General features: G+C 43.0%; 1 protein-coding gene across 2 annotated transcripts; it reads right to left on the bottom strand.

The window, feature by feature from the left end:
- Positions 1-3,837: 3,837 nt before the first annotated feature.
- Positions 3,838-18,977, bottom strand: use1 (unconventional SNARE in the ER 1 homolog (S. cerevisiae)). Of its 2 annotated transcripts, none has more exons than XM_048614172.1 (8): positions 18,760-18,977; positions 15,577-15,725; positions 12,488-12,566; positions 11,341-11,493; positions 10,360-10,378; positions 8,925-8,955; positions 6,555-6,714; positions 3,838-5,584 (listed from the first exon to the last, which is right to left on the bottom strand). In XM_048614172.1, the coding sequence occupies exons 1-8, from the start codon at positions 18,862-18,864 to the stop codon at positions 5,402-5,404; spliced, it is 879 nt and encodes a 292-aa protein (XP_048470129.1). In that variant the 5' UTR covers positions 18,865-18,977; the 3' UTR covers positions 3,838-5,401. The 2 variants fall into 2 exon arrangements, with proteins under 2 accessions (XP_048470129.1, XP_020378194.1); XM_020522605.2 differs by having other exon boundaries at positions 15,577-15,626; positions 18,760-18,968.
- Between the last annotated feature and the right edge of the window lie 265 nt (positions 18,978-19,242).

Raw genomic sequence — 19,242 nt, 5'->3', positions numbered from 1 at the left:
CAGTAAATGGCAGGACCCTTAGGAGCATCCATGTACAGAAGGATCTTGGGGTGCAGTCCATAGCTTCCTGAAAGTGGCGACAGAAGTGGATAAGGTGATAAAGAAGGTGTACTGCCTGCTACCTTTTATCAGGCAGGGTATTGAGTATAAAAGTTGGCAAGCCATGTTATAACTGTATAAAACTTTAGTTAGGCCACATTTGGAGTAGGGTGTGCAGTTCTGGTTACCACACTATAGGAAGGATGTGGAGGCTTTGTAGAGGGTGAAAATGAGATTTACCAGGATATTACCTAGGTTAGAGTATATTAGTTATAATGGGAGGTTGGACAAACTTAGATTGTTTTCACTAGAGCATTGCAGGGTAAGGGGTAGCCTGATGGAAGTATATAAAATTATGAGGAGAATGGACGTAGTGGATAGTCGGAGTCTTTTTCCCAGGGTGGAAATGTCAAATACTAGGAGGCATAGGTATAAAGCAAGAGGGGGAAAGTTCAAAGGAGATGTGTAAGACATTTTTTTTTTTTAAAAATAGAGGGTGATAGATGCCTGGATCACTACAGGAGGTGGTAGAAGCAGATACAATAGCAATAATTAAGAGACACTTAAACACATGAGCAGACAGAGAATCGAGGGACATGGAACATTAGAATGGCATCATTATTGGCACAGACATGATGGGCTGAAAGGCCTGTTCCTCTGCTGTACTGATCTACGTTCTTAATATTTCCTGTTAGGGAAGAATGCAGAACTAGGAGTCAAAGTATAAAAATAAAGGGTTGCCCATTTACCACAGGGAAAACGCAAAACATTTTCTGTTCTTTCAAAGGGTCATGAGTCTTTGGAACTCTTTTCATGAAAAGATATTGGAAGCAGAGTCCTTAAATATTTCTAAGGCAGAGGTAGATAGATTCTTGGTAAGCAAGGGGGTGAGCCATTATTGAGTTAAGCATGAGTGTAATTTGGAGGATGTAATCAGGTCAGGCCAGGACAAAGGGGCTGAATAGCCTACTCCTCATTAGTATACTCCTAATGGAGGGGCCTACCCTCTGCATGAAAAAGGAACTTGTCCAGACATTGTACCTTTTTAATAATTGAACAAAAGTGATTTAGTTCGATTTTAAAATCCCATTTTGCTGCATCACCTTTCTTAGCCATCAAGGTACAGTACTGATGAGGATTTGAATTTGGATTTCTTGGCTAAGAAGTAAAGACCCTATCCACTGCAACACATGACCTCTTTAGTGATTCAGCACTAAGTTTCTATCTTAGTTCATTTCAATAAGGGGGACATTGTCACGGAACTATGCCTCAACCAAAGCTAACTTCCCAACCAACCCTTTTCTCAGAGTCACAGGTCTCCAGCTCAAAAAAGGCCCTTCTGACTATCAAGTCTGCACCAGTCAAAAACAACCACCTAACTATTCTAATGCCATTTTCCAGCACTTGACCAATGGCCTTTTATGCATCGGCATTGCAAGTGCACATCTAAAAACTTCTTAAATGTTATGAGGCTGCCTGCCTCTCCCACCCCCACAGGGGCGGAGTTCCAGATTCCTCCAACCATGTGGGTGAAAACACTTTTCCCTCACATCTCCTCTAAACCTCCTGCCCCTTACCTTATATCTGTACCCCCTGTTCATTGATCCCTGCACGAAGCGGAAACATTCCTTCTGTACTATCTATGCCTCTCAGAATTTTATGCATCTCAATCAAAACCAAGCCCCACCACCCCAGTATCCTCGGTCCATGGAAAACAAACCTCTAAGGTTCCTCTGATCCTCGGTGCTTCCCAGGGTCCTAAAGTTCATCATGTATTCCATTGCACATGGGCAGGACAAACAAGGCATCACCTCACACTTACTTAGAGGAAGAAATGGCCTAGAGGTATTATCCCTGGACTATTAATCCAGAGACCTTGGTTCAAATCCCACCATGGCAGACGGTGGAATTTTAATTCAATAAAAGTCTGAAATTGGGAGTCTAATGATGACCATGAATTCGTCATCAAAAAAAAAAAAACCCATCTGGTTCACTAATGTCCTTTAGGGAAGGAAACTGCCATCCTTACCAGGTCTGGCCTACATGTGACTCCAGACCCACAGCAATGTGGTTGATTCTTAACTGCTGGACGTGCAATAAATACTGGCCTAGCCAGCGATGCCCTCAACCTGTGAATGATCTCATTGTTTAAAAAAAATTACCTGCATTGAATTCTATTTGCCACTGAGCAGCCCATCTATATCCTCCTGTAATCTACGAGTACCCTCATTAATTTACCATCCCACTGATTTTTTGTATCATTATGAACTCTGATCAACACTCCTACATTCAAGTCTAAACATTTACATATTCCACAAACAGTAAGGGTCCAAAACCTGAGCAATGTGGAACCTAACTGGACACGATTCCAGTCACAAAAATACCCCTCAACCATCACCCTCCATTTTCTGCCTCTCAGCCAGGTCTGGAAGCAATGAGCCAGATTTCCTTCGATACCATGGGTTCTTACTTTTGCTATTAATCTCCTGTGCAGGATCTTATCAAAAGCCTCGCTGAAATTCAATAGACTATATTCAATGAATTGCCCACATCTACACACCTGGTCACCTCTTTGAAAAATTCAATCAAGTTGGTCGGACATGACCTCCCTTTAAACAAAACTATGCCAACTGTTCTTGATTAATCCCTGCCCTTCCAACAGTAGGTTATTTCTGTCCTTCGGAAATTGATTCTAATAGTTTCCTCACCATTAAGTTTAGATCAACTGGCCTGCAGTTTCCTGGTTTATCTCTTGCTCCCTTCATGAATGACAGTATCACATTGGCTGTCCTCCAGTCCATAGCACCTCTCCCGTAGCCAGAAAGGAATTGAAAATTAGTGTCAGCACCTCCCTTGCCTCAGTCAACAGCCTGGTATACATTTCATTGGCCCTGGAGATTTATCTAGTTTGAAGCCTGCCAGATCACTTAGAATCTCGTCTGTTGATGCTGATCTCTATAATTATATCACAGTCCTTCTTCCTGATTTCTGTCCCAATAATTGCCTCTCCCACTAACAAACACTGACACAAAGATGACATTTAGAATCCTACCTAGACACTCTGGCTCCATTCACAAATTCTCACTGTGTTCCTTAATGGACCCTACTCTTTTTACCCTAACGTACTCATAAAATAACAGGATTTCCTTTATTTTATCTGCCATGATCCTTTCTTGCCCCCTTTTTGATCTTTTAATTGCCTTTGGCACATTCTGTATTCATCTAGGGCTTCTGCCCTTGATATCAGCCAAAAGCTTCCATTTTTCCTGCTTGTTTAATCCTGTCTCTCTCTCAATAGCCAGAGTTCACTGGATATGTTAGTCCCACTTCATATCTTTACTGGAACATGTTAGTCCTGTACTCTCCATATTTCCTTCTTGAATATATCCCAGGTGGGTGGGGTTGGAGGTCAATTAGCTCGGTTGGCTGCATGACTGGTTTGTGATGTAGAGTAAAGCCAACAGCATGGGTTCAATTCCTGCAATGTTACTACAAAGGACTCTCCTTCTCAAACTCTCCCATTGCCTGAGAGAGCACCCATATGGTCTAGTAAGACTATGGTAACTTTATCTTACCTAAACGGTATCTACTCCCAGTCCACACTAGCCAAATCATGTCTGATCATCTTAAAATCCACCTTCCCCCCCCAACTTTAGAACTTTGAATTCAGGTCTATTCCAGTCCTTTTCCATGAAGTAAAGCTCATTTTGAGACCTGACATTCTTGCAATTCTGTCTTGATGAATGTAAGATATAAAGCTTTGCTAGCACATCTCTCCCAGGAATTCTCACGAATTGCCGAGTTCACACCATTTGGTTTAATTTCTAAAGCGGTCTCACTTTCCCAAAACACATACAATCAACACATTCTCAGAGATAAACTGTGGCTTCACTTGACTGTCAAATGGAACATGGCAAAGACTACAAGCAGCTGGGCAGGTAACTCTTAAAGAGCAACAAGTGTATATTCAGATTGAATTTACAAAACAATGCAGATAGGAAACCCAGGAAAAAAATTCAAATAACAGTTTTCTAACATTGCATCCACAATAGTACTGGGGCCATTTTTTTTCTACTTCCTTCAGGAAGGATTTTGCCATACATTGGTTTAGTTTCATGGCCGAGATGACCTCCTGCACTGCAGGAGATTGGCCATTCTTCAACCATCAGCCAAGATAGCATCAGCTGGCTGTTCAACGGCAGAAACCATCTCAGCCAAACCCTCTTCTGTCCTTAAAGAACACTAGTCCACTTCCCAGCATTGGGGTGACTAGAAGAACCATTCCTGGTCAATTATATTCTCCCTCAACACCACTGCACCCATCTTAGTAACTCTTCACATTACCTGATAAACCACTCTGTGCTGACAGAGTTCAGCCAAGCTTGGGCTGTTCAGATCTGCAAATTATAGCAGTGCTCACATGCAGGAGACACTGGCTCAGTAACTCTTCTTGCATTGTGGACAGCCCTCAAATGAGGCTTCATGACTGAACCAGAACAGAGGTCAACTTTCTCATAGTTGTTACCAAATTCCTTCAAAAAGTCTTGATTTCTCCTCATCTCCGCAACACCGAGACCTCTGCGCTGCTCCAATTCTGACATGTTGTGCACCCCACTTTGACTCACTAATATTGTTAGTCATGCCTTCACCCACGTTCTGTGAAGCCCTTGCTGAACTGTTCTCCCTCTCAGATATTTTGTAAAACTTTGCCCTTTCTTGAAGCTGTAGGTCATGTGTTCTAATGTTCCTGCACGGTTCAGTGTTAAACTAAGTTCAATGATGCCCCTGTGAGGCACTCAGGAATGTTTTCTCTGCATGATAGGAGTCATGTAAATGCAAACTACTCTTACTGAATCTCGAAACAGACCTCGAAACTAACCACATTCATTTGATTTGTCATTGGCTGGATAAGCTGTAGATTCATTCATTTTTAATAATTCTTGACAATGTATATTAGTGAAAACTCAGGAGCGCAAATATAATAAAAGTCCATCATTGAACATATTATGTCAGAATAAAGGAGCCAAGTTAACAGTTCTAGAATCCTGTAAATGTCAGTATGTTTAAATTAATTAGTAATTAATTTTTGAGTCTAAATTCTTCTCTCACAGCAAGTGATCAATGTCTGATGGACTCGGGGGCAGTGCATGCTATCCATATTCCACATAGGAGCTCCAGTCCATTATACCTGGAGCACAGCTCTGCCTGTTTGCAGGTCATTTACAATCCAGCTGGGAGGAAAGTTTCAGTGGAGTGGAGCCATTTCGAGCAACCGCATCCCGGATGATTCCTGCCTGCCTGCCCCCAGCGTCCTGCGAGCACACTGTGTGGTCCAGAGGTAGGGGGTGGGCGAAGTCTTGGGTCACCTGAGCTTGGGGAAGATACGGATGAAGAGGATCATGCTGATGAAGGTGAAACACACCACCACCAGCATCAGCCATAGCAGCCAGTTGACTGATTTCTTGGTGTGTTGCTCCAGTCGCTCTGACTCCACCTTCAGCTTCTCAAAGTTCTGATCTGCCATCCGCAGGGACTGGGTCAGTGTCTGTGCACAACCAACACAGGGTGAATGTCATGGGTTAAAACAATACTCCCAACCTCCACTCCTCTTTAACCCCTTTCGTCTACCTCAGACTTTTGCTTTCTCATATTGTGATGTTAGAATCATAGAAGCCCGACAGTGCGGAAAGAGGCCACTTGGCCCATCGGGTCTGCACTGACCCTCCGAAGAGCATCCCACCTAATCCCACTTCTCACTCTACCCCAGAACCCCACATTTACCATGGCTAAACCCACCCGGCCTGGGCATGCCTGGACACTATTGGGCAATTTACCACAGCTAATCCACCCAACCTGCACATCTTTGGACTGTGGGAGGAAACTGAAGCACCTAGCAGGAACCCCACAGACATGGGGAGAATGTGCAAATTCCACCCAGTTGCCCGGGCTAGAATCGAACCCCGGTCCCTGGCGCTGTGAGGCAACAGTGCTAACCACGGAGCTGCCTTCGATGTTGGTGTACCACCCCATGAATAGGGCACCCACACACTTTCCATAAGTAACTGATGACCATAAATATAGACAAGAGGTTTCTGATCAGCATGAATTTTACGCTGACATCTCCCCCCCCGCCCCGGACCTTAATCTCCTCTACCCAACACCCAGTGAGGATTTAATGGATATCAATACCTCACACGAGTGATGACTGCATCAGCAACCTGTCTGAAAGCAATAATATTGCAATGGAAATGAACAGAGTTCACCTTCCATGGAGTGGCTGCAGGCAGAGTCATATCGTATTTACAGCACAGGGTCAGGCCATTCAGTCCAAGTGGCTCATGCTGGCGTTTATGCTCCACACAAGCCCCCTCTCCCATTCATCAACACATTCTTCTACTCCTTGTTCCCACTTGCACTTAGGTTACATTCCCATTGAACACCCTGGCTGGAATCAGATTACTGAGGTGCTGCTGTCTCACCATCAGCTGTGGCCTCACCAATCCAGCCGCTCCTACCTGGTTGTCCTGTTTGATAACACTCTGTGCTGCCAGAGTGTTGTTCTTCAGGTTACGGGCCAGGCTGAGCATCTCCTCGGCGAGTCGCTCCTGCATGTTGTGGTGACGGTGGAGCACAGCGTCCAGTTCAGTGGCTGTTTGTTTCTCATCCTCCAGTCCACTACAGAACGGAGGAGTGCAAGAGAGGAATTACAGAAAGTGGAATAAAATGCAAGTGAATGAAAAAGCAATTACAATTAAAACTGCAGTCAGTCTACTCCAGTGTATTAAACTAATACAAAAAAAGACAAAGACAATCCTGAATTCCTATAATGCCATCCCCAATCTCAGACTATCCCATGCACTTCATAGAAAATGAAACACTTTTGACGTATGGTCGCTGTTGGATGCTGTGTTTCCTACATTGCAAGTTGCACAGCAAGGTCCCACAAACAGCAATGTAATCTTGGCCAGAATCTTGATTTTTTTCTAAAGAGAACGAAGTTGATTGATAGATAAACATTGGCAAAATCATCTTGAAGAATTCTCTGACTCTTCATATTTTGTTTTACATCCACTCAAGAGAAAGCAGAGATGAGCCTCAGGACTTAACATTCCATCCACAGATGACATCACTGACAGTGCAGCACTCACTCATTCACTATGGTACTGGTATGCAAGATCAGGTTTTGTGCTCACGACTCCAGAATGGGACAAGAAGCTACAATGTCTAATTCAGAGGAGAGTACGCAACCCACTAAATTGCAACTGACACTTTCAAACAGTGTCTGCTTTGTATAGAGGTTGCTAACAGGTTAATGTCTCCATTACAGCTGCAGACAAGAAATTTAAATTAAGTGTCCCTACAGTAATACGGCAGACTGTTTTATTAATGTAAATTGCCCATGCTTCTCCAGCAATTAGCTGCAAATTATTGCTCCATAAACTTTAATCTTTCTGCATTAATATCTTTATGGGACACACTACTGGCACACAGCACCAGACAGACATCTGCTTTGTTGGATCTTCCACCACTTTGTCTCCGTTGCAAACCAGATGAGTATCAGCTCTGAGCAAAGCTTCCTCAGATAAAGATGGTTGTCAGGGGGTGTACAATAACATTTCAATTTGTATTTATATTAATCTGGGGAACATTGCAAGGCTCTTTACGCAGGTGTGTAATTCAACATTAGCAGAAAGCAGCAAAAGGTAACCAGATTGTGACTGGGGAGACAATGAACGTAGCAGTAAAGTCATCGGACTATCAATCCAGAGAACCAGCCTAACGCCTTGGGAACAAGGGTATAAAATCGCACCCACAGCAGCTGTTGCAATTTAAATTCAATTGATAAATCTGGAATTGAAAGATAGACCAGGATAGTTATCACTGATTGCAGTTTAAAAAAAATGCCCTTCAGGAAAGACAAAGTCATTCATCCCCAGTTTAATGTCAGACTCACAGCGATGAGGTCGACTTTAACTGCCCTCAAACTGGATGGCTAGCCATTTCTAAGGGCAAATGGGGACACGCAATAAATGCCAGCAACAACCACATCCAATGAGCAAAAAAGAAATGTTTGGTCACAAAGTGGGGCTTTAAAGGGTGCCTTAAAAGTGAGGAGAGGGAGGAGGGAAGGTTTACTGCCAGTCAGAGTTTAAAAATTAGGTGAGAGTTTTAAAACAGAGGTACTGCTGAATTGAAGTCAAAAAGTCAAATTAAGGCCAGCGAATGCAGGGGTGATGGCTGCTCAGGATGTGGTGCAAGTTTGGATACAAGCTGCTGAAGAGTTCTAGAGCATGGAAAGTGGGAGAACAACCAGGAGAAGATGGGAATAGTCCAGAAGCAAGGAGAAGGTGTGAATGAGGATTTCAGCAGCAGATGAGCCAAGGGAGACAGAGACGTGGTATTCCAGGAGGTGGAAGGGATGTGGAGTCAGACGCTCTGCTCTGGTATGGTACCTAAAGTGAAGTGGTTGGATTAAGCTAAAAGACAATAAGACACTGGAGCAGAAGCAGGCCACTCAGCCCATTGAATCAGCTCCACCATTCAATGAGATCATGGAAGATCTGATAATCCTCGACTCTACTTTCCTGCCCATTCCCCATAATCCTCGATTCCCCTTACTGATTAAAAATTCTGTCCATGTCAGACTTGAGTATACAGGAACAACCTAGCCTCAACAGCCCTCTGTGACAAAGAATTCCATACATTCACTATCCTTTGACAGAAGAAATTCCTCCTCATTTCTGTCTTAAATTGATTATCTCCAACACACACATGACAGGAGACAGGTTTTCTACTTAAAATTCCCAGTCAGGTATTGTATGTGGAGAGAAACAAGAAAACATTTTGTTGCACAGACATTTGTAAATATAAAACCAAATCCTTACCTTCGTCTTCTCAGTTCAGTAACTTCAGAACCTAAAGAAAATACAAAGACTTTTTTCCCTTAATCAGCTTAGCTTCCTGAACGATGAACAACGTATATCATTAGTATCTATATCCAGTCTTTAGAAAGGGAAAATTAATTAAGGATACATTCATGGTCACTGCTTCCATCTCAATACCAAAACAAGCCCAGTAGTATTTTGAAATGTTTGATTGTGAAGCCAGTTGTTTTGGTGTGAAAGAAAAGTGCAACAGTCATTTTGCACATTGTCTTTATCGAGAGCTTTCCCAAGCAGATACATGAATGGTCAAGACAGTTTGCACAGAACAAGGTAAACAGCAAATAAACAAAGAGAACACCAGAAACACTGAGCAGGTCTGGCAGCGTCTCTGGAGCGAAAAACAGTGCTAACATTTCAAGTCAATGTCCTTTCATTGGGACTGGGAAAAATAGAGATGTTACAGGTTTTAAGCAAGTATAGAGGCAAGGAGAGGGTGGAGGGGAAGCAAATGAACAAAAAGGGAAGATCTGAGGTAGGATAGAAGGCAGGAATCAAAACAGACAATGGCGCATGGGGAAACTGGAGGAGAGTGGGATTGATGGGACAAGGACAAGAGATAAGCCTTGAGTGGGGAGGAATTGTAAGCAACAAGAGTAAAACCATGACCAGGAGCTGCTGCCCAAATAAGCAGGAGCAGTGGTTATGATGTGTGTTGCAGGCAATGTTTGGTCGATAATATCTGCCCGAGCTACAGGGGAAAAAGGAATTCAAAGCCTTGCATTAACACTTCATCCCCTGAAGACACTGCAATGCAGCACTCCCTCAGTACTGCTTGTGATCCACCTTGCAGCAGAGACTGAACTGATCCAGTTGGGCTTTGAGGACAGACTGAAAGCAAACAAGTATTTTTCCTCTGTCTATTTAAAACCGTGGCAGCTTTCCTTCCTTGGGACTCGAGCTGCATACCACAAAAAACGGAGCTGGACTCCCCTCTGTGCGGCACTGTGACAGTGCAGCATTGCTGAAGATGCAACCTTTCAAGTCAGATGCAGACTGGAGCCCAGGGTAACAATAACTCTCTTGGGGCGAAGGGGACCTGGGGGTGCGAGGGTGTTGCTGGCTCAGAGCAGGAATTGCCCTGGTAGCTGATCTTACATTCAACAGGCCATCAGTGAGTGAACTTATTTTGCAATGGTCCAATTTGAATTCATGTTCTTTCGGGTTCCTTGCGCAAGCCTCCATTACGAAGCCAGAGTTCACCATTACACTTATATCCATAGAGCAACCAGGATGAAGAAATCAACATTGTTTTTCCAGAGCTTAAGAAATAATCCTCCAAAGCATTTGAGCTCATAGCGAGATATTTAAATAAAACAAAGGTTAAGTTAATTAACTAACAAAAATAGGTAAGGTTTGGGACTGGGTACTTACTCACCTTCAGGAGATAGGGGTGGCTGCAAAACAAGAGAAAAAAAGGAAAATAAAATTAACACAGTTTTGTCAACTTGTGTGTGCAAGAAACAGAAACAGGAAACATCGCCACCTTCAGAGGTTTATGTCACCCAAATTTCATAGGTTAAAACATTTAGTGTTGCAAAGACAGAGTTTGGTTATTTGGTTAGTTTGTCCATGACTGCACTGGCTCAGAGTCTCCCTCGAAGCTGACTGTAGGTGAGAGGAATAACACTATCCGGGAGATGGGGTTTGAAGTACTGAGTACTCATCAGGTGGCATTTACAAGTTTAAGTGAGGCGTTGGAAAAAGTGTTTATACATGGTATTATAATCGACTAACGTGCAGGTAGAAGATGAAAACGGAGCACAGAACTCTAATTTGAAAACTGCCCTCACACCATTCTCAAACAACTGACCACATTAAATTCTTTTGTCCTATGCACATGCACATTCACAGACAGGGATGTCCTTTGTTGGGAGCCATGGGTCACCAGCACTACAGAGTGTTCCAGCATGGGTAGAGATCCTTCAGCCCGTTACATCTGTGCTGATCATGAAGTAACTACATACCCACTTGCAGGCACTTGATCCACAGCCTTGTTTGTTACACTGTTTTAAATATATCTTAAAAGGTTGTGATGGTGCCCACCTCGACTAATCTTTTAAGGCAGGGAGTTCCAGATACTCCACACACACTTGGAGAAAATCTTTGTCCTCAAAATCCTCTCTAAACTTCCTGTCACCTATCTTCAATCTATGTCCTGTGGGAAGTGACCCCTCTACCAAGAGGAAAATTTTATTCCTGTCTATGATGGTCAATCTTGTAAATCACAATCAGGTCCCTCCTCAGTTTTCTCTGCTCCAACGAAAACAACTCTAGTCCACTTAGTCTCTCTACATCAAACCACTTCATGTTGACCTTCTGCTGTGTTACACTAATGCCTTAAAGCTGGAGTACTCACCAGGCCAAGGAGTTCACTTCTCATTTCCCCCGTGTATCTGGCTTTCAGCTGAAGGTGGACTGTTTGAGTGGCAGATATCCTCTCCTTTCCAGTTGTTGATGTCTTCCCTGGTGCTAAAAACTGATTGGCCAGAGCTTTCTCCGTGGGGTTAGGCTGGAAACCAAAAAGGGGTGAGACGTTGATTAATGGAATCCAACAGCCATTAAGCAGGAGTAAGGAATTATGAATTGTACAGGACGTTGTTGGTGGAGGACTAACCAATGGTCAGCACATCAGTCAGAATGCCTCTCCTTTCTATAAAAAAGCAGCTCCAGGGTATTCTTTCAATTCCACTCAAGAGGGCAGATGGAGACTCAGTCAATGCTCCTGAGTTTTTTTTTGATTGAACAGTCTTGCCATACAGCAGTTCCCACTTCAAGGATCAAGGAAGAGGCCCCAGTCCCAGGATTAACTAGGTTGAAGGGCCAGCCTAATCAAGAAAGGCTGACCCTTTCATTGGAGTTTAAAAGAATGAGAGCTGATCTTATTTGAAACATACAAGACCCTGAAGGGAACTTGACAAGGTGGTTCCTTAGAGGACATTTCCCCCTGTGGAGGGATCTAGAACATGGGGGCTACTAGAATGTAACTGAAGTAGATGTGAAGTTCTGCATCCATGCCTCCCTCCAACCTCTCAGAAAACACTGCCAGCTCTTCTTTGTATGAACACCAATACCATCACACAGAAACATGGAGAATATGGGGTTTCCGCATTTAAGATGGAGAGGAGGAAGAAGAATCTCTTTTAAAGGGGTCTTTAGAATTTGAAATTCTCTCCCTGGAGAGGGGACAGGAGAGTGAAAACAGACAAAACAAGAAAATGGTGTTAAGGCCACAATCAGATCCGTTATAACCTTATTGGCTGGTACAGCACGTTTAATGGGCAGAGTGGCTCCCTCCCATTCAATTCTTACCATTCAGTGTGAAATCTAGTGCGTCTGTTGCAGTGGCATTGAACAGCTCAGTCCAGTCACACCAAGTGTAGACTATTCTATACAGCATTCTCTCAGCAAAGATAGCCTAGCCTTTGAATTTACCAAGTGATAGGAAACATGTACTTTCTCCCAAAATTGCTCCCAATTATAAATTACAATCAGATTGCTCCTACCAGTTTCTCAGCCTCCAAAAGACCTTTCATAAATTCCACTTTGCGGGTATATTCATTTAAGACCTCAGGGGCAGGTTTGCTATAGTCAAAAGAAACAGGATACATTAGATTTACTATCCTACAACATACTTTCAGACAGTACAATAAAATACTCCATTAAAAATGTCAGACTTTCCAAGGCAGCTGTTTTTTTAAAATGTCTAAAGTAAAGTAAAATGCTCTGAATAGTGGGATGGCGATTATATTAACACAAAAACAGAAGCTGCTGGAAAAGCTCAGCAGGTTTGGCAGCAACTGTGAAGAAAAAAAAATCAAATCAGAGTTAACATTTTGGGTCCGGTGACCCTTCCTTACAACATCATATTAACTCTGCCTGGAGATAGGCTCATGTGATCTGGTTATCATGGAGAATGAGGCCCAAACCAAAAACTATTGAGAAATAAAGTGACACTGATTTTTGGACAGGATGACAGGCTGCTGTGAAGAGCAGGGAGAACTGTAGATGTGCTAAGAACAAAGCAGATGCTTGTAAAAGTTGGCTCTCTGTACGGAAGGAAGGGAACAGGCCAGATGGGACATGAAGATTCTGGAGAAGGAGTGACAGAGGTGGGCCTTGGTGCTGGAAGGCTGTTCTGGAATAGTTAGTCCAAAATAAATTGATTATTGAGCCAGAGTAAAACATTTGATCTCATGTGGCAATGAGAAGTGAGCCTGCTAGGAGCTGGGATTGATTCAAGATTTAGTTTTGTATTTTTATCCATTTACCAGAAGCATGGGATAAAGTAAAACCATGTCACATGGGATTCATAGAATCCCCACAGTGTGGAAACAGGCCCTTCAGCCCAACAAGTCTATGCTGGCCCTCAGAGCACCCCGCCCAGACCCATTACCCTTTTCCCTGTAACCCATCTACACATCTCCGAACACTATGGACAATTTAACATGGCCAATCCACTTAGCCTACACATTTTTGGACTGTGGGAGGAAACCCACGCAGACACGGGCAGAATCTGCAAACTCCACACAGACAGGCACCCGAAGGTGGAAGTGAACCACAGTTCCTGGCGCTGTGAGGCAGCAGTGCTAACCACTGTGCCACCGTGCTGATAATTCAACTGAGTTAAGTATTTAGCACAGAAGTACCTGTCAAGCTGGTGTATTAGTTGCCTGTTAAGTACTATGAGATCCATACTAATTTCAGTTTGTTTGTTACCCTAAAAGCTCTAAAAGCAAAATTCTTGTCAAAGAACAGTACAGCACAGCAACATGCCCTTCAGCCCACCAAACCTGCACTGACACATGACATCGTTCTTTTGGTTATTTCTACAGTTTGTGGCAAATCCAAATCCTTTTTTTTTAAAATTAGGAGCTCCAAAGCGCTCCACAGAAGCATTAAACAAAATGTAACGCAGGGTCTTATAAAAGGTATTATCGCAAATGATCAAACAGGCAAGTTTTCAGGAGTGTCTGAAAAGGAGGACAGGGATGTATTAGGTTTACAGAGGCACCTCTAGAGCTCAGGTCACATGAAGGCATAACTGCCAATGGAAGAATGATTAACATCAGAAAAATGCAAGAAATCCAAATTGTAGAAGTGCAGAAACCCAAGAGGCTGATAGTGGTTAGAGGGGCAAGGATGGGCAAGGTCACAAAGGGATTTGAAGGCAAGAGTGAGAATTTTAAACGAGGTTTGGACAGACCATAAGTCAATGCAGGTCAGCGCACAACCACAACTAAACATAAGCTGATGAAGTTTGAGTTTACAGGATTCCGGAAGGTTTAAAAAAAAAAAAAAAAAAAAGAAAAAAAAAAAAAAAAGAGTCCAGCTAAAAATACGTTGTCATCTTGAGACCTGACTTTGCCAAAGGTGAGTCTGGAGGAGGCTGCGTGGTCAAACAAAAATCACTCCAAAAATCAATACAAAGTTCTGCTGACACAAGTATCACGTTGACACGCTGACTGTACTCTTCCACCCCTGTCCAAACTAAGGACACAAGGGAGAGTTATCAAATAAAAAACAGCTCGTACAATAGATAGCACATCCCATGACTTCAGAATGTACAAAGTGCTTTACAGAATTTCATTACATCTCTCAACACCAGCTCAAAGCACTTCACATAAAATGAATGACTTGAGTGAAACAAACAAATGCAGATGTCATTTTTAAGTAAGCAAAATCCCACAAGCAGCAACACAATTAATCTGTTTATTGGCAGGTCGATTTTAACAAAAAACAGACAAATCGTGCTGTTCCCGATTAGTTTTACCATCAACATGTTCAGGTAGATGGGGCCACAGCTCACAGGACAGACAGTACCACTGACAGTGCAGCACTCCCTCAGCACAGTCCCTTCCGCTTATACTTTCTATCCTTAGCACAGACAGCTGCCTATATCGGTTATACAACTGTAACCTCTGACTGTCACTGTAGAAGTCAGCCATAAAGGTGGGGCTTACAGCTGATGAAGCATACCAACCAGTTCATGCAGTTCAATAAGTGATTATTTGTTTAAATAGTGATTTCAGCTAACGTTAGGCATTTCCAATCAATCAGTTGTTCATACTCCAATGACCTTTGGTAATGCAATTTCGGATGTTGCTAGCAGCAAGTAGTGCACCCATTTGTTAACTGGAGATTTCCACTTTATGGTTTAATTTTTCACAGGGTTAAAAAATTGTGGTGCTGTGGTAGCGTTCCTACCTCTGGGTTCAAGTTCCAATAACTTATCCAAATAAGTTTAATAACATTGAGAGGTCTGGACTCGGTCTGAACATCACCACAAAAAGAGTGGATAGATAACGGTAATGTCACTGTGCTGGCTACAGACAGTGTGGACTGTACTAGCTGCATTAATGGTGTCAACTGAGGTTAGATCTCTGGATCGAGCTGCCTATTCCACAACCTTCTGACCCAAAGCTGACAGTCTTCCCATTTCTAGTTTTAATTTCAATTCTCTTTCACCCCCAAAAACCTGCATGGTTGGGCACATTTATGGTTTACAGCATTCACACCTCAATATGAAAACAATTGCAAAAAATCTCTAGGCCTACAAAAGATGACACTGCAAACAACTGGTAAAGAATCTTACCTGATGTGCTTCTTCAATTCAACCAACATTTCCTGAAGAGCTCCTACATACTGGAGAAACCACACACGGCAGCCATTAGCAGCATGTAACCTCACTGCACAACTTTGTTTGAACCCAGTTTCATTCAATGTTTTGCTTCTAGATTTAATCTCAAAACAGAGTTTGGCAGGAAAAGAATATTAATGGAGACAGTAAGTGTACAAGTTGGAGTCACAGTAAAACACTACATTAGAAGTCCTGGGCCTGGCTAAATAAAGACCCGGATTGATGGATCACAGATCACAGGCAGCTAGGCCCAAAAGGACACCAGCGCCAACTGTCTATCCAGCACCGTAATCACATCACCAGGACATCCCCAATGCATTTCACAATCAGCAAATTATTTCTCAAGTCCATATTGCTGCTGTCAAGGAGGAACATGGGAATAATAGGATTAAAATAAGATCCCACAAAACAACAAGATCATCTACATGGAGAGACAGTTGTTGGCTAGGACACAGAGACAACTCCCCTGCTCTTCTCTAAAATTGTGCCATCGGATTTTTAACACCCACCTGTTCAGGCACACAAGGTTCTGGGGTTTTACATCTCTTCCAAAACTCACCTGCAGCAGTGGCACTGGCCCGAAATGATGTTCTGAAGGCCTAGAATGGAGCTTCAGCCTCGTGATTCAAAAGCAAGATCGCCATTAGTGAAGTGGCACTGACTTTTAGAATGTGTTTACCTTGGTCGATATGCTCAAGAGGGAAGTACAGGTCATTCCCAATACCTCGGGGAGGGGAGGGGCAGGGGGGAGCAGCATTCCTCCCCCATATGGGCATGAATGTCACGCCACCGCATCAAAACACTTTCTCAATTCCTGTGAGATACAGTGTGTGTGCACGTGCGTATGTGTGAAATCATTTTCTATTAATAACAGAAGTTGCTTTCTTCCCTTCTTCAATTCATCTCAGTTTCTACTTAACATCTGAATATCAAGATAAGATACAGAGGTGAAACAGAATCTCAGTTGTTACTAGCTCACCTACCTGATGTTATGACTCCTAAGCAAAAGCAAGTCAAGGTTCCTGGCTCATAATATTAAAAGAAATTGATGATTAGTCTCTCAGTTAGGGATTGGTTAGGATCATCCAACCCATGAAACTCAACACAACAAGAGCCATCACTCATTATTTGCAGGGACTGGACCCTTGACAGATCCCCCATGTTCTCTGAACACTTCGCAAAACTACCCAAGGCTGCCTGTGGTCCTTTATCTACAGTCAAACGTTATGTAAAACAAGTATTTGTGAATTGCACGTGCAAAATTCTTGATATGTCTGAATTCAAAGGAACATAATATTTGAATTGGTGCAGCCCAGCAACCTGGAAATCCATATTTTCCTGAGATAGAGAGAGACACACTCACCTAGAAAGAGAGTGCCACACAGACAGAGCACTTGGATTTTAAAACAATCCTTATCCCATTTCAGTCCACAATCAAAAATTCAGAAAAATTAAAAAGATACAGTCTTTATTGGATCAAGAGCTAATAGATAGGCTGGATCTCTGTCCTGGTCCATACCAACATAGAATGAGGCATTTTCAGCACTTATGCTGTAAACATTTCTAAGTTTGAAATTTTTTGTGAAGTAGGGGCGTTTAGTTACTAAGATCTTCAATGAATTTTTACCAAAGATAACTTTGGAACTCCAAGCAAAATCCTTCTCTACCCTGCAAATCATACCTAACACAAAGGCAGAAGGCTCCAGGTCACCTCTGTAGGATGTCCTCAGGGTAACATTTTCAGTAGCTTCAATGACCTTCCTTCTATTTTAAAAGGCCATAAGTTGGCATGTTTGCTGATGACTGCACATTGTTCAGTTTTTATTTCCACTCCTCAGATATAGAAGGATTCTGTAGCTGCAGTAAGACCAGGGCAACATTCAGGCTTCGGCTGATTAGTGGCAAGTCATATTTATGCTACACAGGTGGAATGTAGTGATCACCACAACAGGTAAGAATCTGGCCATCTTCCCTGGACATTCAACAGCATTATCACTGAATACCCCATTGTCAGCATACCAGGAATCATCATTGAGTAAAGACTGGACAAGACGTAAATACCTTCAGAAATAGCAAGAACTGCAGATGCTGGAGTCAGAGATAACACATTATACAGCTGGAGAAGCACAGCAGGCCAGGCAGCAGAGGAGCAGGGAAGCTGACGTTTTGGGTCAGGACCTTGTCGAGCTCTTGTGGCACAATGACTGTGTCCTCTAGCTCTGGCCCAGAATGTCTGGCTTCAAGTCCCACCTGCCACTGGGGTGTACCACAACGTGTGATTAGACCAATTTAAAAAAAAAAAAATCTATAAATACTTTGAATACAAGAAGTTCAAGTTTGCAATTGTGTAGCAAATGATTCATCTACGTCCCCAAAGCCTTTCCACCATTTGCAAGTCACAAGCATGATAGAATTCCTTGGATGAACACAAAAGGTTTGGCATGATCCTTGATCAACACATCCGAGAACAGCATATAACGACTACGATGTATACTAATAAAATCCACTGCAGCAACTCACCAAGGATCCAACAGCCACTTACAAACCTACAATCTCTATCAAGGTTAGAACAAGGGAAGCAGATGCACCACCCAAAAGTCTCCTTCCAAGCCACATATATCCCTGACTTGGAAAGATCATTATCGTTGCTGAAAATTCTGTCCTGATCATCATTAGAGGTGTCCCTACATCCGAAGAACGTCATCCAAGAAGGAAGCTCACCACGCTCTTAACAAGGACTATTTAACATGAGCTATCTTTGACCACACCCATCTCTAGGAACAAGTCGTAGGAAAACCGAAGAGTAATCTGTCTGGCTGTGTACTCGTCAAGAATTAGAGGCAGGAACTTGGCCTCCATTGAGCCACCTAGTGGCCCAGAGCCTACAATTACACCGTGACAGTTGACATAGAAAAATTGAGTGACGTGTACATGAATATCGAGATGAAAAGTCAAGGGTTTAGAGACAGAGTAGGGGCACTTATTACAGCATTTATACCGATACACAGATATTACTGAAGGGTGTTACTGATCAAAAGCTAAATAATGTGTTCTGGGACAGCTCTATAACACCACGTCCTATGATATGGCGCAATTGTTGGCCTCAGTCTCTCGCCGCTATCTCCACCCCCCGGTTACCTTTTCCAGCCGCCAGTCCTTTTCTTCCCTCTTTTCCCCCGCCATCGACTCGCATCTCACCAACAGCCGCAAGAAGTTCTTCTCCAACCTGGAGGTCGCCATCATTTAGACAACAACTTCCTTTGCATCACTTCCTCTACGCTACTTCTGCCGCATAGTTGCCATAATTAATGCAGGCAAGTGATGAACAACGAGAGGCGGGGAGGCGGCAAGATGGTCCTCATCCTGAAAAATGATCTGCCTAAGTCGCAGCGCCGCCTGGGGGCCTCAGCGCGCCTGGCATTTTAAAACCACCAACAAACAGTTACTTTTGAATGCATTTGAAAATCAAATCTTCATCACTTTCATCATCTTCACAAAAATGTTTACTACAATCATTTTGTTAAAAACACTGCTGATAATTCTCGCCTCCATATCATTTCTGCAATAAACTGTTCATCTGCATTGCCAACTCTTCAAAATTACCCTGGAGTCTCCATGATT

This window comes from Rhincodon typus, chromosome 29, assembly GCF_021869965.1.
Source record: "Rhincodon typus isolate 14 chromosome 29, sRhiTyp1.1, whole genome shotgun sequence".
Taxonomy (NCBI): domain Eukaryota; kingdom Metazoa; phylum Chordata; class Chondrichthyes; order Orectolobiformes; family Rhincodontidae; genus Rhincodon; species Rhincodon typus.
This window is presented reverse-complemented; position numbering and strand designations above follow the sequence as displayed.